Consider the following 24810-nt stretch of genomic DNA (forward strand, 5'->3'; position numbering starts at 1 on the left):
TGATAACCCAGAACTTTCTACTATTAAACTAGTAAAATTATATTTTCTTTTCCATTCTACCTTTGTGACTAGTTATTTGTCATCATAGAGAAAACTAGAGAAATGAGCAGCTTCAGCAATCTTCCCCACTCCTGGATAGCCCTCCCATGACTTGTCGAGGTGGTGCAGTAGAACCCTCCTCTTCTAGCCAAATTGTCATGGCATGTCTCTAACCCTTCATATGTGAGGAAATCAGAATTTCTGAGAGCTGTGATAAACTCAAGCATGCAACTCTTGACACGATAAAGTCTAGAGCAACAATTACCAAAAAGAACATGGTAGTAAGAGAAGAGAATGGTGATGCATAAAGAATTTGGAGCACCTTATTTCACATATTTTCAGATTTTAGTGATGAAAATAAAAATGGTCACAGAAAAGCTGAAATATTTACAAAAATAATGACCTAGAAGCTTGTAAATTATACTGATTGGAATAAAGAATTTCCTCCCTGTTGTCTTAATCTTTAGAGCAGACATACATTAACAACATGATTTGGATTAGCTAATTCAAGAAAAGGTACTGTACTTGATAATCCTGATCTCCTTGGCAACCAGAAAATAAAGAAACAAAGGAAAGCTATTTAGCACCTTAAACACCATACTGCACTGTTTGAAAGCAGCTTTGGTCCCTAACTAATATGTTCAGCAGCTTCATATTCATGTAACATATTGTAAATATAATTTTGTTCAGGCATTTTTAACTTGGGCTTCTAATCCCATAGACAAAGGCATTTGGAAATCTCCTGCAGATAAATCTGTTTTCCCTATCTGACCTCCCACCAAATCAGTCCCCATCACTGTCTGTAGTAGTACTGTTCTCAAAGTGGCAGATCCAAGACTATTATGCTCCTGAAGTACTTAAAAGAGAATCAGATTGATGTTGTGCATTTACCTCAAAACATAAAACTTGTCTCTAGGAATAGCAGGGGTAATTTAGTTATTTATACACAGAACTACTTCATCCCAAGTTTTCAGACAAAACAAATAAGCCTGTGCACTTAAGGACTCAGATGAAGTTTATTGGTGTCCTGAAAATTAAGGGGGAATCAAATGCTTCATTTCATAGTGAATTTTTAAAACTTATTTCAGCCTACCTGGAGTGGAAGAAAATAAAACATAAGACTCCTCAAACACCACTCCAGAGGAAAGAAATATTCTGTTTGGCCTCAAACCTTGTATTCCTTACAAAATCAAAACTTCGCATTCCAATTCTGATGACTTAAACTTCCTATCACATAGCATAAAACATTTGTTTCCTCTGAAAGGCCAAGTCATTTTAAAATGGTAAAATAGAAAACTTTCTATTTTGAAAAGAATGTTTGAAAAAGAACAAATAGAGCAGAACACATTGTTCTTATCAGAATGCTTTTTACAGTTTTCTTTCTCTAAATTAGTTTTTCTTGAAGGTAGCACACAGGTGAGTGTTTGAGCCTTTGTATTTGATAAATTTGTTGGAGAGATGTAGTCTAAATGCTGGAGGATGGATACAGGCCCACACAACCACAGGCAGTTCAGGTTTTCTCTCTGTGATGCAGCTGTAGTTGTAAAGTTGGAATAATAATATGTATGTGCCTGAGAGGGGTGCTGAGATTCATTAGCTGAAGTCTATAAAACACTCTGAAGATAAGTGTTACATATTATCATACTGTAATTAGGTGGTAATTGAAAGATGCTGGATAAACACTATTAATCATTAGTATTCATCAAAGTAGCACTTGTATAAATGCTGCTGTTGGACCTCTTAGAATTCTTTTGGGACAACTCTTGGTGCAGCAAGCCAGGATGCCTGTGTACTGGGATGCATGCAGCTATCCCAAAGCACGTGTGCTGTGCTGCCAGCCTGCTTTTGGTCAGAGTAGTGCCAGCTGGGGAGGCTGGTGACCACCAGAGCATTGCTGATTCCCTTTCTGCCACATCCCCTAAAGCACCATGTGCAACTGACAGCATGCAGACATGCCTGCAGGAGGATCTGCTTTGGACAAGTGACCACAGACCATCCCATGTTTTGTTACTTCTTAGTAATCATAAGCTTCATCACTTCAGCATCACTCGGTTCATGTGCAAAAAGCACAACTCTTTCCAAAATGTTTTATTTAATCTATATTATTTCATTACATGTTGACTTCATACTGGGGTATTGCAAAAGACAAGGAGAAAACTGCTCTACTGGGCTCCTTGTCCAAGGGGCCAGCTCTTATCCAAATTTACCAGTGCTTTTCCTGACACACTTTTAGTCTAATGTCCTTCTTTAATGCCTCCATTGATGGGAATTTCCATCTCCCAAAGGCCCTAGTATTTCCCAGTATTTCTCTAGATCTATTTCTAGAAAAAATTTTCACACTCTCAGTCCTAAATAATCCTCCTTGAGTTTAAGCCTACTCACCACAGACCCCAACACTTATTTTCTTTTTTGTAGCAGCAGCCTTCTACATATTTGAGGACTTAATGCCCTGCACACAATTTGGTGATTTGAATACTTTTCATTGAGAAAATAGAAATTTATATTTGTGGGTTAGGTCAACATAAATCTATTTAACCTCAAGTCAATTGAAAAATTTAGCATTTTGCCTGAGGATTAGCACTTCCTGACCTGCTTTGCTTCCTTAAGCACTACCTTATCCCTGGTTTAGCCCTGTTCCGAATAATGGGAGTTTGAGATTAGTGCAGATGAGGGGCTAAGCACTCATGACAGAGAATGAGGACACAAAGCACCTGGACTACAATTCTCAGGATACACAGCACAAACACAGCTAAACAGAAACATTTTCTCCACTCTTCAGAACTTTCCATTCTGGAATATTCCAAAACCATTCTGGTATTACTTGCAAAAGACTAGAATTTCCTACAGTTTTTTTTGAACAACATCTGAGACACAGACTATGACTGATTTGAGGAAAAAAATCCCACAGAGGCATAGACTGGTGATAGTCTTTTCTTTCATTTGCCATATTCTACTGCAGTGCATTATAATCACCCCTGTTAAGCTGATCCGTGATATATACAGCTCTGTGATATGCAAGACAGAATTTTTCAACTACTCTGATGTCAAATTAACATTTAGATGATTTGATGCAATTATGACCTATCCTTTCCAGTACCAATCCTGTTCTGCTGACATTTTGCCTTCCTGAAGCATCTAGATTCTCTCAAGTCTTATGCAAACCATCCTACCTCGTGTCTTACTATGTCTTTTCCAGCAAAGTGGCCCTTATTCTAGCACAACAGGATTTTCATCACATAAACATCCTCACAAAGTAAGCAGACACTGCAGACTTTAGGAAAGAAAAGAAGTCTTACATGTTCCTCTTCAAACTGGTCCCCACCAAATGCAGAGACACAGGGCTTGATACCTCCCGTTCCAAGGGCGATCAAAAACAGACCAACCATAGACAGGACCCTTCATGCAAGAACAAAAATATCACCATTGCAAAACCTTTCCAGAGCTTATGAGAGTATTTTAGTGTCACCCAACCATGATTCCTCTGATAATGTTGTCTTTTGCACATGGATAATGATGATGAGTTAGATAAACAAACAAATTAAATATCCTAATAATTTGAAAAACAAATTAATCCTAATAATTTGAAAAACAAATTAATTATCCTAATTTCTGCATTCCATACCAGTCAATTAACCAAACTGGTTTTGTCAGTTTCTTGTTATTCTGAGGTCCAGTGGACATATGGAAGATCAAAGATCTGTGGAATTATTTTTACTTATATGACAACAAAAGCTGTCAGAGATCAATTGAGAAGAAGAAAAAAAAAGAAAAAGGGGAGTACTTTTTGTAGCCTGGGTAAGAGCAGACAAACTGTTTGAATTAGGCTCATTCTTGTTTGCTTTCTATTTCCCAGTGGTTTTCAAAATGCCATTGTTGGCCTGACAGATTATGTCCCTAGGGAACAAGAGTATCAGGACTGACCAGGTCTGGGACAAAAGAAAATTGTTCTGTAAACAACATGTGCTCCTGCCTGCATGTGCATATTTTTTGAGCCATGACTACACAGACAAAACTGGTTTGGTGGTTTCAGAGACACCACTGTGACAAGCCAATCAGTTCAGAATCTAGAGGGTTGTATCCTGTGGAAGAGACAGACCCTTCTCCTGTCATCAGAAAATGTATTTCAGTTTTGTGTTCCCATGCACATAGGGGAACCTTGCTGAGCTGGGCAGCTGTGCTGATGAAATGAGCAGGCTCCAGGAAGGAGCAGTGCAGGCAGCTGGATACAGGAGATCAAACCAGTAGCATGGTAGAGCAGAGAGGGGTGATCCTCAATGCCTGTGCCAAAGGGGTTAGAGTCTGTGTGGTGATTTCTAACTCCATCTGGCATGTTCACTTACTAGATCCACCCTTCTGCTCTTACTCAGACATTCCTAACCCTTCCCTGATGAAAGTAATCCATGCACAGCCCTCAAAATGCTGGTCTGATGGAGATAAAACAAATTACAGACTTGGGTAAACTAACTACCATCACAGCCTGCTACAGCACTGTGGCTTCAAGGGCTACTTACACATGAACTGCCTGGTTGCCCAGGGATGGAATGGCACCGACTGACTTTATCAGATGGCCAACAACATACACAATGGAGAGGTAGATGATCGTCCTGTGAGGAAAGCAAACAGCAGTGACTGAAGGTGTTGGGTGAGGTACAAGCTGAAAACAGAGGGTGCCCATGGGCCCTGATATGGCAGCTCTACTTGGCTGGCACATAAGGTACCAGTGGTACAGTGGGCAGCTGTAATTCCTTTGTTTCAACACTGAGTGCACTAGAAGGAATAGATATGCAAATAGGTTCAGATTAAGAAGGGATAGCCCCTGCTTTATTTTTAGACATTATTGAGCAGAATAAATGAAAAGTGTTCCAGTCTTGTCACGCATGGAAGACTGCAAAGAGAAGAGCACTGTTCAGGCCCAACTCAGTTTCCAGATTACTAATAAATGGCATTTTGTAGGATGTGCATAAGTGAATCCCTTGACTGGAAGGGATGTCGAGAGACTGTTGCACACATTCAATCCACCTAACCCACCTAACAAACAAGAATGAGGAGAGTGGTTTCCTCGCTGTAAGTCTGTTTTGGGTCCCAAGTATCTCTGAAAGACTGAGCTCATCTATCTGCCTCCTATGCATTGGTGAGGGAGAAGAAGAAATACCAGCAGGATGATCAGACTCTTGAGTGTATTCTATCCCTTCACCACTCTCTAGATTAAGAGAAATCTGTGTATTCTTGTGCTGAAGACACATACAGAAGTGAATCAAAGGACTTGTAAAGACAGAAACACTAGAAGAAGTCCTATGAGCTTTGAGCATGGAAGAGGTCCCTGATGCATTCAAACCCTGGCTGCAACAGCTAATTTAGCACCACATCAGATCATTGATAAAAACCCCTCTAATCTGTTATATTGGCCAAGGTCCAGCTACTACAGTAAAAGCCACTTCCCATTAAATTATAGGGATTACTCCAAGGAAAGTGTCTTGACTAACATAGGAGCATCTGTATAAGGATTTACCTTCTCACAACATCGCGCTGCAAGATAAACATCCTCAAAACTAATGAACATTGCTATGGGACCTTAAATAATAAATTTAATAAAGCCCCACTGTTTTTTTTCTTTTTCATTCAAATGGACAAGAAAATGACTAAAACTGAGCACAGAAAAAAAAGGACACTGACAGCTCCTTAAGAACTTTCTTCTGGATAGGCATATGGCAGCTGTTTATTTCCTATAGAGACACTTCTGCCAGATAGGCTTAGTCTTAGAGAGAAAAGTTCAGCTGCACATCATCCCCCTGACAGCCAAGATTTCTCAGACAATGAAAAAAACCAGTGCCAAGCAAAGAAAGTCCTATATGCAGCTGCTCATCACCACTCTGGGGCAGCTTATCATCAGAAGGGAAGACTGCCTAAGGACTCTTACTCAGGAAGAGTCTACCTGGTTATGTGCTGATGGAGATTATTTGAGAGAACACAGGTCTCTCAGGCATAAAAATGGGTGTGCTGATACATTACCTATGCTGTGAGAAGTGTAAGTAAGCACATTACAGTTAGTGACATTTCATCTGAATCTGAGATCTACATGATGACATTGCTTCCTCACTATCTTTGAATCCTTCTCAGAAGCAGACCTTAGCAAACTGAAGGTTAATTGCCCTACGCCTCAGCTTCCTGAAGTCAGGTAGGGAAGGACAGTAGAGGAAAAGGGTTATTGTAACATTTAATTTGTCCCAATTTCAATTGCCTGTTGGCCTTTGGGTGTTAGACAAGCACAGAACAACATGAGCAAACAGATCAGCTCTGTTAAAAGAGAGGAGCTGACCTTCACAAGTGTGTCTTTGCTGCAGTCTGAGCTAGCTCAAAACTGGGAGCACACACAGCACTGTCCTTGCACAGGCTGCACGGTGTCGATGCATGCTGACTGAATTAGAGAGAGGTCTTCACTTACTTGTATTTGCCCAGCCACGAGTCTGCCATGATGGCTCCGATGACAGGTGTGAAATAACACAACGCAGAAAAGGCATGGTACACAGCAGTGGAGAGATTCTCATCCCAGTGGAAGAAGCTTAAGAAATAGAGTGTCAGAACAGCTAAAAGGAAAAAAAAACAAACAAAAAAATCATATCAGATAATTAATGTGTATATCTGCAGGTAAGCAGGATCATGATGGCAAGAAAACTACTGATTTGTCTAGCAACTGAGCAGTGCTGTGGAAAGATTTGTGCTTCCAGACCTGTTCCTCATCATCTCTGACACAGGAGAAGCTAAAATGAGATATATGAGTATCTGACATCCTTTGCTCATAAACATTTATGTTTAGCTGAAAAATGTATTTTCTAGCTTATCTTGCCCTAACCTGTAGTTCTGTTTATGCACTTTTTCTATTTGCAGATTAGGTGCCTGTAAGATTCAATCCCCAAGCACACTGATTGCACATCAACTATGAAAGACATCACACAGTAGAAAACCAGGTTTGATATAGAGAATTGTATAATAATTTAGATTGGAAGGTACATTTGGAGCCCTCTAGTCCCAACTTCTTCTCATCTTAGATACAGCAACGTTAGGATATACTGTTCATACGTGCATTCCAAAATATCAATTAACTTTGAAAGACAGCTGATACTACACCCAGAATAGCTCAGAAACATCAATCCAGTTTGTGTAAAGACCTCAGGACTGGAAAGTCACAGGCCACATACCTCGCATGCCATAGTAGGAGAAGCGCTCACAGAACTCGTTCACCACAATGAAGGCAATGCTCAGGGGGTAGTTGGAGCCACAGAGTTTCTGTGGGAGACAAACAAGAACATATCAACTGTCAAAGCCTTCACCCCAGCAACATATTCCCACAGTGTCTGGGTGGTGGAGAGGAGTCCAGTCCAAAAACCAAGTGCCCACAGCTGCTTGACTGGGCTGTGAGCTGGACTCAAAGGAGAGAGTGGACCCCACAGTACTCTTGCTTTGATTAAGGCTCCTCAGAGAATCAGCCTGGCTGACATGAGCCCAGTAAGGACTGCCACGGGGATTTGTGGGCAGTCAGCAGCCCACCATGCTTGTAGCTCCAGGAGCTCCACTGGAAGTTCTACCAACTCTTGACTGCAATGCTAAAACGTCACTGATAACAAAAAACACCTTTGGATTCCTTTTCTTCTGCACTCCATATAAAGCCACCACCTTACCCCAAAACTGCTTCCTCTTCTAGTACCAACCTTGCCTCAGAAACTGGGAGACCTCAGGGATCTGCTGTCTGCTTCTGTGTGTAAAGTTGCTACCTCTCTCAATCTCTTCTCCTCACTTGTGCTGAGCTGTGCACCACTCGCTGAATCAGAGCAACAGCTCTCTGTCTGACACTCCCTCAGGCATGGCATCCATTTCATATTCCAAGATTGCTGGCACAGCTATGGATCATTCAATTTATTAATCAGAACTTTAAAAAAAAAGCCAGTGATGGGATTGTCAAACCTGTCTAAGTATGGCCACTCTTTCTCTGAGCCTGACTTACTGCAGCTAACATCAGCACTTTCCAAGTGAAATACAAGGCATTAAACAGATGAGTCTTGGCACGACCCTGTGTGGGCCTCTGTCCCTCTTGCTACCCCACCGTGGGTAGAGCTAAGCAGCTTTCAGATTCCAGCTGCTTAGTGGCTCCACTGCCTCGCAACAGGAAAGCAGGTTTGCACAGCACTGCCCAGCCTCTGCCAATTAGCAGGAGAGGGGCTGGCCATGGATTTGGTGAGGAATCTGGGGGGAGTGTGATATTAACAGATACAACTATACTTATAGATTAAAACAGCCATGGTGTGGGCCAGTGAAGTGAGATGAACTCTTCACATGCATTTCTGTGCCTCATGTCAGAAATAATGAACTCCTGTATTTCTTCCCAGAGTCCCAAATGCAAATACAGTACCAAAATAGATGTGTTTATTCAGGTTTATTTTACCACCAAGAGACCTAAGCTTATTTGGATTCCCAAAGCAATGGCATCAAGTTCAGAAGAGTATAGCTTAATGACACTGTCTTCCTCGACATTACGAAAAAGCAACAAAACAGACAGAAAATCAAAACTCCACAACTCCTACCTCCCCCCTACTTTCCATTACTTAATCCTCTAAAGACAAATATTTTTGTCCATTTTTATATATAATATATATGTATATATTTTTCTCACCAAAAGGCTGCCTTTTTATAAGAAACCCTTAACCTTGTTGCTTTACTAGAGTAAATACATAATTTAGAGTAAATCATAATTTTCATTTATGATTTACTCTGAAACCATTGTGCTCAGCAGTATGGCTTGTAAGAAAGAGTGGGCTCCCTTGGAAACTGCACCGGGGCCTCCCTCTTTAGACTAGCCTAAAAATGGTGGCATATATAAGCTGTAAATGCACAAACACACAACCATATGCACACACAGAATATTTTTCTCCAACAAGCTTTTCATAAAAGAAGAAAATCCATAAGAGGCAGATTATGTTTCATGTTTTGCTGGGAGGCATTTTATGAAATTGGAAGTAAAATTGTACAACAGGGATTTTTTTTCTTTCTCTTCTTCACAGACCTTACTATACATACTCATGGCATTTAATAACATTTGGTGGAGGTGCAGAGAGTGACTGTCCAAACCAGGTGGACAGGTGGCAGGAGCGCTGCTGCCTGAACTCACCCCTGCACACCCAGTGCACAAGTCCCAGTGGATTTATTTGCACCGATTTAAGGTAGAGTGACTCATTTCAGCCACTCCTTTTCTGGAATGGGCACCTCCTACAGACGAGCAAGAAGGGAAAGGAGAGCAGGGGGCAGTGACTTCCCAGCTACACCTTCCTAAGTGCCTGAGCCACAACCCTGAGTAAGTGCTTACAAACACAGAGCAACGACTTACAAGCAGGGGTACTTCCATCTGGCTTCTGTGTCATGAGATGGCATCAGCACATGCAGAAACCCTCATGTATTCTCTCCACTGTATCACTGACCTGCCTGTGGCCTGCCTGGACATCCAAAAGTGGGAAGCTTTCATCCATGTGGAGAGCCAGATGCAGTTTGCTCGCTTTCGCGGGGACGGACCGTGCTCAGCAGACAGCCCCAGCAAAAGCAAAGAGGTTAAGCCTGGATTCATGAACACACAGACAGTCCGCAGTGCTTAGCTGCCACAGCAAGCCTGGGATCCGTGGGATTGTGGATCTCTTAAAGATACTGTGGAAGTTGATAGACTGTCTCTTTGGAAAATAGAAAGTTCATTTAAACTACCCACTACAGGAGACGTTTGTTTTCAGCTTTCCTTCTTGCTGACTAATGGCAAAACAGGATGAAGATTAATATTTCCCAGGAGCTCTGGATATCCAATAGTTAATATCTGCACATTAATTAAACTTGAGTTAAATAGTTGGTTTGCTAATGACATGACTGTGAGTTTTAAGACCAAGTATTACATATTATCCTGCAAGTCAAAGCAGCTGCAATATAAGCCAAATTCTTCCTGAATCGTATGCAGTGAACAGTTTTTAGGGGTCAAGCACTCAACAAGACTTAGCCTGAAAATCTGCACAAACATCAAAGCTGCAAGGCAGCAATACATTCACCTGAATCAGGTTTTAAATCAGATGCAAAGATGTAAACCCAAGGCTCTGGCACTACATTTGGGTTCTGTAACACACACCAGTGGCCTGTCCTCAATCCCTGTCCTTCCTTCTGCTTTTCATCATCTGGGTACCCTTCCCTGGTGGGTTTCATCAAACTAAACAGAGTTCAGCTCCCTCCCTCTTATGCACAACAGCCCCATCCACTTCAGAGATCTAAGTTTTTTCCCACAAGGAAAGTAGTGTTCAGGGAAAAGGCAATAAATCCCTTACCCTTTTTCCCAAAAATTCAGACAGTTCATGTTTTCCCTTTAAGCTGCACTTTCTTAACTTAATCAGGTTAGTGGAGGGATTTTTGCCTTGAGTTGTTAAGGCTTATTTCAACCCTCTGCAAGAAAGGGTGTTTGTCTCTAGCCAGAGCACAACAGAGGAGAGAACAGAGAGATCTTGCAATGTTTAAAACAAGCTGAGCAGAAAGGAAAGCAAAGGAAACCAGCAGTAACACTTACCGGAGATTTTTTCTGAAGAGGGAAATCTCCTTTGGGGGGATCATCTCCTGCAGAAATAAAAGTGAACAAAGTTTCCTTGGATTCGTTTCTCTGAAAAGCGTTCATCTCCCCTCTCGCCTTGTCTCCCACCATGCTATGTGGCTGTGGTGAGTTGACTGGGAAGATTTCCAACCTCAGGCACGAAGTTTGATTCAGTTTGAGTTAACCCTAATTGAGCACATTTGTGCAGCCAGGGTAGAAAGGGGAGGGAGATGCTACCAGGAAAGACAGCTCCAGAGTTCAAGAGGAGTCAGGGAACACAGCCTAAATCAGTCACAGGTTGGGGCTGTCAGCACTTTGTGGCACAGACCTCCCTGTTGTTTGGCATGCCCCCAGCTATTTTACGTGCACCAGCCCAGCACGGTGCTGGATGCTGCACAGATGTGAGCTGAATAAAAATCCCAGGTCTCAGATACACCCTACTGCCTGTGGATTTAGGAGCAGAGCGTGCATCTCCCTCCCAGTGTGGTAATGACAGGTTTACTCTGCAGGGATCTCATTTCACTGGAAAGCCACACATTCTAAGACATAACTACTAAAATGTTCATCACACCAAACCCTTGGACACTGGATGTCACAGATGCCTGCACTGTGTTAAATCATTTCTTTGCTACTGAAGGAGTGAAGTGACCCAGGGTTCATTCCCACACCAATTCCCTAGAATGACCTTGCCTTTTCCCATGGTACAGTTTAATCAAGCAGGCATAGCCAGCATCCAGAAGCAGCCCCAGCCCCTCTCTCTACTTTCTATTATCCAGAAGACCACTTTGGGGCTCCATATGTGACAAATGCAGCCCATCTCTGCTGGGAGTCCCTGATTCCCCCTGCAGCTACAGGGGCTCAGCTCCCTGCAGGAACACTGTTGTTCCTCCTTCCATGCCCTTCCCATGGCAATAGTGGAGCTCTTAATCTGCATTCTTCCAGTGCCAGTTGCAATTGCAGAGCAAAACTCGCAACCTTCCCATAAACTATCCTCACTGCTTGCTGGTCTGCTGTATCCTCAGCACAGTGCAGAGGTTTCTTCTTCCTCTTACACTTGGCTTCTTTAAAAGACAAATGTTCAAGGAATTTTCCCAAATATTTCTCCCTTCTCTTATCAGTAATGCATAGACCACACCCAGAATCCACAGCTGGTACAAGGAGTCTCCATAAACTTGTCCTTAGTGCAAGTACTGAGTTGCTGATAGTGTTTGGTTATCAGGAGAACGAGGTTTGCAGCTGATGAACCAGGAAAGAGGCCTTTGGCCACACCACAGATCTTTAATCTGGTTTCAGTTATTGTTAACAAGGCATGGAGAACACTTACACAAGAGAAACAGATGTGATGGACTGCACAGAGGAAGTATAATTACTATCCATCATGTGCTCTGGCATTGCTTCCTCTGAAAATATCCAGAGATTCCGTTGCACTCCTACTAACTGGTCATCTAAACACGAGATCAGCTGGGCAGCTGACTTGGAGGCCAAACTTCAGATGGTGCCAGAAAGTTCTACCCCTTCTTTGTTCCTTTTCTCCTCTACAGCAGCAGCAAAAGAAAAGTTTGGTACCTCCTCTGCACTGCCACAAACCAGCTCCTTGTCTTCAGCCCTCCCAGTGACCTGCACACATGCACAGCCTTGCTATTCACCTGGGTGCAGCCTCCAGGGAGCTCAGGTTTATCAAGCCCTTTCCATGGGCATGAGTGCTCAAAAGCAGACCCAGTGTTGGGGGCAGAACAGGTCTTGTTCACAAGTGTCCTGTCCCTGCACACCAGGCTGGCACCTACTCGAGTCCTGCAAGCCTGACCCCGTGCCTAGAGGCAGCAGAAATATTTCTGAGCCCTCTGCTGGCATCTCATACCCCAGGTATTTCTATACAGCTCCCAGTAGAAACCTGCTGTATTCTGCCATACACAGGCAAGCAAAGCAAACACAGCAACAGAGTTCCTAAAGGAATAATAAAAAAGGAAGGCAGGAAAGGTTTCACCATCCCTTGCACAGTGCTCCCATGCTGCTGCAGTGTGATGCCTTAACATTTTCAGCCTCCTGCAGCTATACTTCCTCTGTGTATATACATCCCTGTGCCTCACATAAGCTAAATGATAATTTTTTTTGAATACCAACATGAAAAACCCTATCAGTCAGTAGGATTGAGGACAGATGAGCATTGGAACAGAGATGGTGTGTCTCGGCCTGCAGGGTTCAGACAACCCATGATGTCTGTTATATAAGAGTGTGTTAGGGACTACATAAATATCAGGTCCTGTGTCAGACCAGAGCAGGCATATAGAGCAGGCATATAGATGAGGTGCCCTCCTGAGTTTCTGTGAAAATCTTGTGCCAAACAACTTTACCTGGTAAGCGTGGCTTTCTGTAAGATTTCCTCTTTTCTGAATTATCCCTTATGCAACTGGAGAGTCGTAGGATGATTCATTAACATACTACTTGTCTAATACACTGCAGAGCTGTTTAGGCCACTAGCTGCCAGAAGGTCTTCTCAGACAGAAAGGAAGAAAAGGAATTCAAATGTCTGGCAATAAACGGTAACTTGAAGCAAACAGCAAAAACAAGTTTAAGAGAACAAATTTGCAAGCACCTCAGATACAAATACAGAATGATACTTGATAGAAGGAGACCTGTGCGACTGGACTGAAAATCAGGAAGGAATTGTACCACAAATGGAAATAAGGTAGCATTTCTGAAGACCGGTATAGACAAACAGATCAAACAGAGTGGTAGAAGTGTGCCTGCAAAGCACAAAATGCACTACAACTAGCAAGGGGACATAAAAGGCAATAAGAAAAGGTGTTAGAAATGCTGCCAGTATTGGAGAAAGAGGAAGGAAAATGAAAAGCTGTTATTTAAACCAGAAAACAATCATTCAGAGAAGCCAGGAAACTTGTGTCCTTTTTGTTATTTTCACTAAAAAAACAAATTGCAATGAGGTATGCAACACTCTTGAAATGAACCAGCAAGAGTATGTGTGAAATGAGACAAAAACTGCTTAAATAATATTTGGATATCTCAAATGTGCTCAGATCATCAGAGCCTGATGAAATTTACCTTCAAGTGCTGAATATCACATTGAGCCACTTCCCTTGTGAAGGGCAAAAGTGGAACAAACATCACCACTGCCTTTAAAAAGCAGATTATTCCTCCAGGAGTGTTCTTCCATAACAAGAGACACTTGATCAGATAATCCCTCCTAAGCACCAAAAGGAGAATAAGGATTACAAAAGAGCCATTTCAGATTGGAAAAAATGCTCTCAAACCAGATTGTTTTATTCTTTGCTAAGTGGAGTAACAGCTAGAGCAGCTCTGTATGTGATAGATCCTAACTCTAGTGCCTCTGATCTCCCACAAGGAAATAGGATCCATATGAAATGCTCATAATAGTGGACAACTGGGAAATCCCCTGTAAGAGTATCAATGATTTTCCATCACATTAGGAAAGCATGAAACATGCAGGTCCTCAGCTTTTCCATGAGCAAAGAAAACTTCAGCACAGCCAGTGCTTTTGTTTGTACCCAAAACCAGGGTGAAGAAGCCTGGGAGACAACCGGGTATGAACCCAAAATGGTGTTGCAAAATGGGAGAAACATTTTACAACTCTGGAATGAAAACTATGAAATTTGGGAAAGAAGAAATACCAAATGCCATTGCTTTCCATTGACAGAAAAAAACAGCCAGAGAGATGAACTATAATCAATTTTTTTGTTGAGGATAAGATGAGAGAAATAGCTGACTTTTTTCAGTAAAGAATATTTGGAGCTCCTTTTCCCAATTTCCCTCTCAGTGAGGACAGATGAGCATTGGAACAGAGATGGTGTGTCTCGGCCTGCAGGGTTCAGACAACCCATGATGTCTGTTATATAAGAGTGTGTTAGGGACTACATAAATATCAGGTCCTGTGTCAGACCAGAGCAGGCATATAGAGCAGGCATATAGATGAGGTCTTTTCTGAATTATCCCTTATGCAACTGGAGAGTCTGTAGGATGATTCATGCTTACATGTTATATTCAGCTACCAGATGCCTTGCACAGCCAGAAGTTCCCATTAATACATTTTGCTATGACCTTCAGTTCATAATTTATTTTTTTTTTCTGGTTCCCAAATCCTCAGAAAGAGAATCTGCATTTTCACATTGCTTTTACAATCCCCACATCCTCACCACTCCCTGCTGCAGTACTGTGCACCTTAATCTGTTTATACTCAACTAGTCTCTTCATTTTTACCTGCATTCATCTCATGGTACAATCCCTTCCTAATTTTCATCTCAGCCACACTTGTCTTTTAATAATGAGTCTTATTTTTAATTTATATGCACTGACCATATTTTATAGCCCTTTTACCATATATGTATTTCTCTCTTCTTTCTCTGTTTCTGAGATAAGGTTTTAAGAAACTAGATGAATGTGTGGCAGCAACACTTTGGGCTTAATGACCAGACCCTGGAAGGACGTGATAACCTCTGGAGGTCTCTTCTGGCTTATTTTCTCCAATTCTTTGATCACAAGAAAAAGCAGTGCTTAACTGATTTATACAGATCAAGAGTGGTTTCCATTGCCTGCAGACTTCTCCCAAACTTCAAAGTAATTCAAGAAAATGATGTATCAAATCATTTGAACAGCCAGGAAAATATGCCAGAAGCCTTCAAACCCACATCTCTCATCTATTCACCAGCCATAACAGACTTAAAATTGTGAAGGTATTTAGATCAATACCACTAACAATATCAAGTACCTAATCTGCATTTAAGAGCCTGTCATCTGGTCACAAGTCAACCTGTAACAATCAGAGAAACTTCTCATCCCTCCTGGTGCCTTTTTGCCTTCAGTTTCTCCTACTATCAGCAAGAAGAAATCTTTAAACACTTCCTCACCAGCTTGGGCTTCCTTTGCAGTCTGTGGTGTGCAGTCCCCCTCTGCCATTCCGTGCCTTGGATGTGCCCAGCTCTGCTGTGCCTGAAGATGAACCTCGTTAAGCAATCCCGGCTGTCTTTCACCCTGCTGTTAATATTTCACTTCTCAACAGCAGTCCTTTGGCCACCAATAAAATAGTTAAACTTCCATTTATTTCTGATCCGAAGTCATCTCTGCTCAGCTCTCAAATGTCATAGGGAATCTGCCTTTCTTGAATACAGACTCTGAGGCTGCATGGCACCTTTCATGGATGTTCACGATCAATCACTTCACACTGCAGCTACACTATCTCTCAATAAAATTACTACTTCTGGTTGAGGATAGGGACTGGCTCTGTGACTAGACAGGATCTACAGCTGGCCATAAATCCAAATTTTTGACACTGTACACCAGTTTCAGAGTTGGTCTTAACTACACATGTCTTTCACTATAATAGAATCACAGAACAGTTAGGGCTGGAGGAGACCTTCAAAGTCCATCCATTCCAACTCCTCTGCAATAAGCAGGGACATCTTCAACTAGATTAGGTTACTCAGAGCACTGTCAAACCTGATTGTGAATATTTCTAGGGATGGGGCACCTAGTGAGAAGATTATGGTTTTGAGAAGACACGGGATTTCACCAACCTTTGACAGACTGGCTTCAGTTCCCAGTTCTGCACATATCACACAGGAAAGCATACATAACATTGACAAGGTGCTCCCCATGACCCTTTTTCAACTTCAAGCCATGAGCTGCCTGAAGGACAATCAATAATTTTTCTAGTGCACTTTCACTTGTGACTCCTTTCTGCTTTCCCCCACAACCACCTGTAAACTGCTGTGACTTTCTTTCAGAGAGGCTTTAGGGAAACTCTCCTGCAGGGGAAAACCCCAAATATTTTCTGCAGACACAGAAGTAGTTTAGAGTGAATTCAGCAGTAGAGTAAAATGGGGTCTCCATCACCCAACATCATGGCCCTGAAACCATCTGCATCCTTCACCTTTTTATTGCGCTCAAGTCCCACCTGCTCCAAGGTCCCATATCTATCACCTCAAGATAAAGTCAAGGCTACAAACAGGCCATCAGTTCCTGACAAACTCTGCTATTAGCTGGACATAAGATGACCAGTGGAATTGGGTAGGAGGACTAGAAAGATAACATTGGGGAAACACTGAGAGACACCTGAATTTAAGAGTGAAAAGAAGCACACAGCAATAGCTACTATGTGCAGTACTGAGAAGCCTAAGCTGATCACAATCGAACTCCAAAATGACATGAGGAATAAATACCTACATCTGATGATTCATTTGATAGAGCAACAAGGGATGCAAAACCTGAAGTAAAATATGAAGAACAGCATGAACAACTCATAAAAAGATGATGGCAAATCGTGAGGGGCTTGTGAAAGGAGGATTGAAGCAAAACTTTAATAATGGCTAAAAAAGAGCAGGATGTGCATAGAAGAGATATTAAAGAAAAGATAGATGGTAAGAAGAATTTAAATCTATAATGTAAGAAGTATGGCCAGGATCCAGGGGGTGTTATTCATATTATAAGAAGATACAGCATAGATAAGTACAAAGCACAGCATGGCAAAGCCAGCAGTATGAGACTCTGAGCAAGCACTGTGAAAAACAAGCAGAAAAGACATATGAGCACTACAGGCCAGACAATGCAACAGAGAAGAAAAGCTGGAGGGAGAATAGTTATTGGGAAAAATAAAAGGCTTCACTTGGTAATGCTTGTGACTTATATTAGAAGATTGGGGCAGGGAGAAACGAGGAACACATGAGGAAGGGCTTTTATTTCTGAACAATTATTTAAGATAGCAAGGAAAAAATAGGGTTTAGCTACGATAGCAAGGAAAAATTAGGATTTTTTTCTTCATTGAAGGGAATGTTCAAGCAAAACACAGGGCATGAGAGAGTTTAGTCAGGAAATGAAGAAAACTCAGCACAAACAAAATACACCCATGAATTTAAATTACTTTCTAGGCTCTCGAGTTGAGAGTATCACAAAACCACTGAAAAAAAAATTGAAGTTGGTTCCAGAATAAGACTTGTGGTCTTTCAGAACAGACCACTGATTAATAGCAAGAGAATACTAAGGAAAACTATATATTGCACAGATAATCAGGAATAATTTAACTGTTCAGGCTGTCACTAAGGAAATGGGCTATGAAACCTCTTGAATAATTTTCCAGTTATTTTCCCCTCCACTTCTAAGATGTATTTGTTGCTATGGTATAAGGTACCATGCACTGGCTGGTAGCACTGGTTTCAGTAAGTTCAAGACATCGAGAAAACGTACATACAGGTGCTCCAGGCAATGGGAACATGTCCAGTCCCTGGGATGTTTCTCTGTTCTGCCCTTCATGATAGTCCTTTGTTCCCTCTTTATAGAAATTTAAGGCATTTTAGCAATGCTGCCCACTGCTTAGAGACAGTTCCTGGTTGAAACAATAGCTATTTTTAGTGTTCACATGGGTATGTAAAGTCAGCAACAAAGAGAGTGCTCTGGAAAAAAAAAACAAAATGGAGAAAAGGAGAGCCAAGATAGGTGTGCAAGTGCATATGAGCTCCATTCATAACACAGTGCTGTTTGCCTCTCTCGGGTGCAAGTAATCAATTCTGATTGTCACAAGGTGTGCTGGTCCCTCGGGCACCCAGTGCCACACTGGTTGGTACTGAGATACCTGTCTGTCTCAGGCTCAACTCAGGCTCTCTGTTCAAAACTTCTGAATATCAGAGAGAGCCTGGAAACAGAAAAAATCTAAACATTTACCCAGTCCACTTGCCTGGAGCTGAGGCTGGGTCATCCCCTTCCTGGTGTGAGAAGGTGGGAGGTGCTTCCCTGCAGCTGGAAGAAAGGGGTATGTGGTAAGGCAGAACTTTGGAAAACACCTGAGGACCATCTGGTGTCCCAAGAACATTTTCTCCCTGTGGTTTCAGAAGCAGAATCTCACATGGTGCCTTTCAGCAGCAGGTATCTCAGGGCATCTCACTGAGCAGATATCAGTACCTCCATTTCAAAAAGGAGCAAAAGAAGGAAGAAACATCCTGATGAAGGTAGACTCCTCTGAAACCTCTTGCATGCCAGCCCGGCAGTCTCTCCGTTGAGCCGCCCCACCTGCAGTACTATCAGAACAAGTGAGAAACAGCTACTGATTTATTGTGCCACGGGCTCTGAGGGACAGCTCAGCCACCGAAGACATCACAGTCTGCAGCAGCCTGGGTCCGGAGGAATGCTGACAGATTCCAGTTGTATCCAGTTGCATCCAGTGTCTCAGCCACCCCGTGGGTGCACTGCCCTATTCTCCGTGCTCAGTTCCAGCATCTGGGACAGATACTGCCTTGGGAATTTCTCTTTCTGCACTGATCTCTCAGCTGACCAGCAGCTCTCTTCTGGCGGTGTGTCCCACTCCCTCTCCCACCCTGCTCCTGAGTAAAACGCTGCTTTTACTGGCTTCAGTGAGGCAGTTGGTGCTGAGAAACCAGAAATCCTATAGCCACTCTATTCCTCACAGCCAGCTCACAGGGATGCCTGGAACTGGGTGGAGGGTGTCTGTTGGGCAGTGAAGGAGGGGCTACAGGATGTGCCAGCAGGACCCTGGGGTTTGGTTCTGACTAAATTGCTTGTCAGACCCTTGAGCACTTATTTCAAGTTTCCTAACCTTAACTGCACTGCCTATAAAACAAACACCAAGCAGCATAATCTCCTGTACATCTGGGCCAAGTGGTTTCATTCGTTAATCTGGTAACTGGACTTAGAAAATCTCAGAGAAGGCAGAAATTCCAGTTTTTCTGATTTTTTTTTTCCATACGCCCACAGTAAACAGCCTGATTGTTGCTCTCTACAAGTTTTCCTGTGTCAGGAGACATAATGCACTCCACAATTTCAAATCTTTGCTATCACAGAGAAGGTATTCGCACTATAACCCAGCACACAGCTGATTTTTTGGCCGTGGTTTAAGTCAGATTGCAATTGTGTAATCAGTATTTCATCAAGGCAAGCTGCCAGGGACAGAGAAGATGTAAATCCCAAAAATATATCTGTTCTGATGAAAAAAACCTTCCTGATCTAATCCACAGAGACCTCAGCTCTCTGACAGTGGCCCCTCCCAGATGCAAGCACTGACAGATATGATAGGACCTTCTGCATTCTAGGGTCTGTCATTTCCACTGAGATGTTAATCAGATCCTCCCCACCCAGCTTCCTCTACCACCACACCAAGGGCCAGGCAGATTAGAGGCTCATCCAAGATTCATTAACTCTGGTTCCCTGCATTTTCATAACGAGCTTGCAGTGCCATCCATTCTTTTCGGCCTCCCCCCGCAGTGACCAGGGGGATCAATTTGCTAACACAGTGAGTGGGAGCAGCTCTCACCAGCTCCAGGGGAAAGCAGAGTCATGTGGGTTTTCCCTGCATCAGGTCCCAGAGGAACTGGCACAGAATTGGAGATATTTTTGCTTTTTTTAATGTTGATCCAGCCATACAGAGTTTGGGTCTCCAGGGACCCTAACACTTTGTGGCACAATTCTTTTTGTTTTGGCCATCCTGTGCCCAGGGCAGTCTGTTCTCCACTGGCACTCAGGACAAATCCCCTCAGAGTTTGGCAGCGATAAGGGTTATATTCTCAGAGAAGGAAGAATTCATCTGTGACTCTTCATCCTTATGCTAACTCCCCAAAAAAGGTCCTTTTTTCCCTAGGAGATGAGTGGCATCTGATCCACCTGACATCAGTAGAATCAGGAGTGCTCAGCCTTCCTTTGATGCCACCCCAGAGCACATGCTGTCTTCCTCCTGCTCAACCATCTTTCTCCCAAATCTCCAGTCTCATTACCTTAACTGGAGCACATCTTCTGGCTGTGACTGAATACTGAATTAGGTATTTGCTTTAATCCTCCTCCTCCTCTATCCCCAGCCTGTCTCCTTCCTCCTGGGATCTTGCATGGGGTTATGCCCACCACACAGCAGCTGAGTTCTGCATCACACACCTGCAAACACTCTGTGTGCTTCTCTTGTGCAAACAACAACCCTGAACAAAGAAATGGTTTCTCCATGGGCACACAAAAACCACTCTGGTGTTCTCCAGCTTGTAGCCACCCAGAAGCCATAGAGCAGTGCTGAATGCACTGGGCAGCAGCATGGCACATACCCAAGCAGCAGGCAATGGTGTATATTAATACATCCACTGCAGTCTCACCTGTGGTGTGTGACAAGTGGGAATGGTTTCCACCCCAGCTGGTGCACAGTGGTGGTGGGAATACACTGGTACAGGCTTTCCACCTCCTGTGCCCACTGCTGTCTTTGCTGTCTGGCATTCAGTCTTTACATGTCTCCAAGTACTCCTTAGTAAATAGAGGAGACCACACTGTCAGAGAAATCCATTAGTGACAACATTTAATAACTTTGATAAATCCATGCCAAAAAATGCAAACACCTTTTCCACAGCCTCCAGCTGCATCTATGCTACATGAGAAGGTCTAGCCATGCCAGTCCTTTGAGATGCAGACAGCCACTTGAGTGAATTGAATACATTCAATTGACTTCAAAGAACCTTTGAGTGCTCAGCAACTTGCAAGAGATTTGTTTATAGAAATAATCACTTCCAGAAGAAAAGCATACATGGCACTTTTTCCTCTATCTCCCATTCAGTTTTACCTCTAACAATAAATCACAAGAGACTCAACATGGAATGGCTTGGCATTGTATTCATCTAGAAATATTTCTTTCCTGTATAAACTCAGATTAATATTAATTCTCTCCCAGATAAAGGCAGCTAGAAATAATTTGAGGGCATAAAACCAGTTTTCAGTATTCCTGACACTTCCCATTGTTAACAAACAGATGATCTTATAATGGTAAAGTCAGAGGAATAATTGCTCTCTTATACAAGGTCTGATTGACTAGACATGACAGATGGTGTTTTTATTACTTTCTATTCTAAAAGAGGCCTCATCTAATGCAGTCCAAGCTGTGTTATGAGTCTTAACCTCTCAGATAAGCAAACCCTGTTTCATCAGGTTAATGGATCCTTACTTGATTCAGGAAGGCAATTTTCCTTAAAGTTATTCTAATCAAGTACTCAGAGCCCAAACTGTCCTGCCTGATTGACTGCCAGCAACGGGTAAATCTCTCTACTAAGAACCATATTTATTTTCAAAGAGGGAAAGCAAGTTATTATTATTATTACAGAACCAATTCTATCCTGTATTCAGGGGCTTCTCCTACACTGGCTTTTACTGCAGTTGCAGAATTAAAGACAAAAGTGTAGTTAATGGAGCCTTTCTCTCAATAGTTTTGTTAAATAACAGGCAGGGAAGGTAAATTACAGAGGTGGCTTGCTGTCTATTGATACCCCCTCAATTAAGTGCCCCTATGGCAATTACATCTGACCCTAATCAGCACACAACTCTTCAAGCAGACTCACTCCAACCTGTCTTCCTGCATCCACCCCCAAACTGAGCGATGCCAGCTCCAGCAGCTTTGCCACTAGGCTGAGAAGAGACAGAGGACTATCCACTTTCTAAAATAAAAGCTGTGAAGGAAAAGCAGTGCCTGAAGGATGCTCCCTGTAAGTCCCATCTCCTGTATGGCATTTGGCTGCACAGGTGGTTTGGTGGCACAGCTGCATGGGGGTGCAGTGACAGCACACACGAGATAAGGATGGCAGTGCCCTGTGCCTCTTTGCTGACTCTGGTCACTCCAGGCAGAAGCCCTGCCAGCCGTGGGGCTGCCCAGGCTGCTTAAAGAAGCAGATGGGAGGCCTGACCTCTCCTACTCTCTTCCACCTACTGCAAGACTGGTCTAGCAACTGAGCCCATGTGAGGACAAGAAAAGAAACCAACTCAAGGCTGTGCAGAAAACACACAGAACACATTGAATTTTGCATGGAAACAAGAACTGAGTCCACAACTCCTGAAAGATCATTCAGTCAGTGCTTTTACTTCTCAGTGCACATACTAGCTTTTCACACAGCCTCACAAGCAGAATTGGTAGCCCCCATGCCCCATCAGACATTCAGTATTGGATTTCCACCTCCAGAAAATCTGACCCCCAGGAGCCTTGGCTGGAGTTTGCAGAGAAGGCAAAGCGAGCTTCGTAACAAAAAAAAAGTTCGTTTACAATTTTCAAGGAAGCTGAGCTGTTCTCTTTACAGCTCTGCTGAAGGTACTGATGCCTCAAATGAAACAATCAATCATTCTCAATAATTCTTATTTACCAGCCACCAGATTTTTAGGGTTTTGTCGTGCAGAGAATTGTTATATTGTTATATGCAGAGAATTGTTATATTGTTATATTAAGGCAGGCATCTTAAAAACAGTGATTATTCTGCAGGAATGATAAAGCTATGGATAGCAGGTGAAAATGCTGTGCTTGAATCAGAGACTCCCAAGCCAAAAATTCAGAAAGTATGGCTTGGCTCAAGCTCAAGGATCAGAAGTTTCCAAGCTTTCTCAAATGTCTCTGTTTCAGGTCCTGTCATGTAGCCTGTCACATTTAAAACACACAGCACACTTCAGGAGAGGCAGCCTTTTAAAACAGTGCTCTCCTTGAATATCATTGTGGGGTTGATTGCAGACACCTTTGGACTCAGAGCAATCACCAGTGCTAATTGTTCAGGTGGGGGATCAATAGAGAGGCATAACTTAAAAGCCTGTTACTTGTGGAGACAGCCTCAGGGGACAGCCCTGGAACAGTCCCCACAGTTAAACAATCCCAGAAGAAACAGGCATGCATCCCTGTTAATTACTGATGGGAAGTAAGGCATCAGTGCAGGAGGAGGAAAAGAGGAGACCTTGACTCTTACTAGGTCTCCCCTGCTACACCAGTTTTGTAAATGAGCACTGTACGGTGTAAAGAACTTGGGCCTGATGCAAACCCCCATAAATCAGGTGAATAGACCATAAGCAAATTTCCCTCCCATCCAGTTTCCAGTGTCTAGGAACAGCTGACTCCAGCTGCTTTGGAACTGCAAAGTGGCTCCACAGCTATTGGATAAGCTGCCCCAGGAGGTTTCTCATTGCCTTTATTGAGTGTTGGGTCAGACACCACACACAGAAGTGTCTGTGATCAATGAACCCATGCTTTGCTAGTTCTCTGCACAAGAACTTATTCACAGTTAATCCAAACCAACTTCATTCATGAAACTGGCTGGAAATCTCATCAGAACAGGCTTTGCACAGAGATTTCTGACACTTTTACTTCAAGCACCAGCTGAAAATAGAGCAAAAAGAGACTCCAACTTCCTCTGAGTATTTTGTCAGATCTGAAGATGAGTGATTAATTCATAGAAACTAATAGCAGCTTGCTCATTTTCTGCCTTTTGCTTTTCTTTCCCCCTATGAACAGGGGTGTTTTTTCTATAGGCTTATACGTTTTTTAGAACAATTTGTCACGTAGTTTCTGCAAACCATTTCAGGTACTTAACAGCATTAGTGATCCATAATACAGGAACAACAGTTCAGTACAATACAAGCACAACAGGACATGTAGGTTACATTATATGCTTCCCAGATTTCCACCTGGATGAGCACACATCTTAGAAACAGGTTTGCATTGCAGATTGGCACAACTCTCATTCTGAAGCTCTTGCATGGATATTTTAGACAATTGCCACCAAACAGCCCACTCCCACCAACATTCCACTCACAACGTCTGTCTGCTCGAGCACTCCCAGCCAGGGAACATGGAAAGAACAGGAACACAATCCAAGCACGTTACTTACGGAAATCTCTGTGGAGAGTCTCACACAAAGGTGTCGGTGGTGTGTCCCCAGATGGAGGGATTTCCATGGAGAAAGCAGTGAAGTGGTCCAGTGCAAAAGAAGAGCACTATGACCAGATTAAGCTTCAGGATGTGTCCAAGATAAATGCAGGGCATAAAGTTATTTCTTCTTGTACTCACAGCAGCACTTGTATTCCATGGTAACGTAAGGAGAACAAATGGCAAAACAAACTCTTGGCCTCACAGGAAACATTGTTCTGTTTGTTGTCCCTAGAGACTTTCAGTTAATCTTCATCTGTGGGTTTGGCCAGAGAAATGTACTGGTGAACCTCCCCTCTCCGATTTCTCTATGCAAACTTAAAACTTCTTGAGGATTCATTAACTCTTCATTTCATCATTTCATGTATTCCAGATAGTGTTTTGTATTTTCTGTACCACTAAGTGGCTTTGTAAGTGCAGAGTTATTGGTGAGATCCCTTCCCAACTTGCACATATTCCAGAGCAGGGCTCAAAATAAACAGCTGGTCATACAGGGAGG

At 42.7% G+C, this 24810-nt stretch overlaps 1 protein-coding gene across 2 annotated transcripts in view; it reads right to left on the bottom strand.

Moving 5' to 3' along the window:
• Nucleotides 1-24451, bottom strand: part of SLC15A2 (solute carrier family 15 member 2) — a 52362-nt gene extending 27911 nt beyond the window's left edge. Inside the window, exons 1-6 of one of the 2 annotated variants that reach the window (XM_041473402.1) lie at nucleotides 24274-24451; nucleotides 10619-10665; nucleotides 7236-7323; nucleotides 6482-6623; nucleotides 4551-4643; nucleotides 3336-3435 (exon numbers count right to left, since the gene is read on the bottom strand). In XM_041473402.1, the coding sequence (XP_041329336.1) occupies nucleotides 3336-3435; nucleotides 4551-4643; nucleotides 6482-6623; nucleotides 7236-7323; nucleotides 10619-10665; nucleotides 24274-24340 (537 nt within the window). In that variant the 5' untranslated portion in view covers nucleotides 24341-24451. Of the gene's footprint in view, nucleotides 1-3335; nucleotides 3436-4550; nucleotides 4644-6481; nucleotides 6624-7235; nucleotides 7324-10618; nucleotides 10751-24273 lie in introns of those variants that run through there. The other variant, XM_041473401.1, reaches the window with a different exon arrangement.
• Between the last annotated feature and the right edge of the window lie 359 nt (nucleotides 24452-24810).

This window comes from Pyrgilauda ruficollis, unplaced genomic scaffold (assembly GCF_017590135.1).
Source record: "Pyrgilauda ruficollis isolate IOZ18807 unplaced genomic scaffold, ASM1759013v1 scaffold3, whole genome shotgun sequence".
In the NCBI taxonomy this organism is placed as follows: domain Eukaryota; kingdom Metazoa; phylum Chordata; class Aves; order Passeriformes; family Passeridae; genus Pyrgilauda; species Pyrgilauda ruficollis.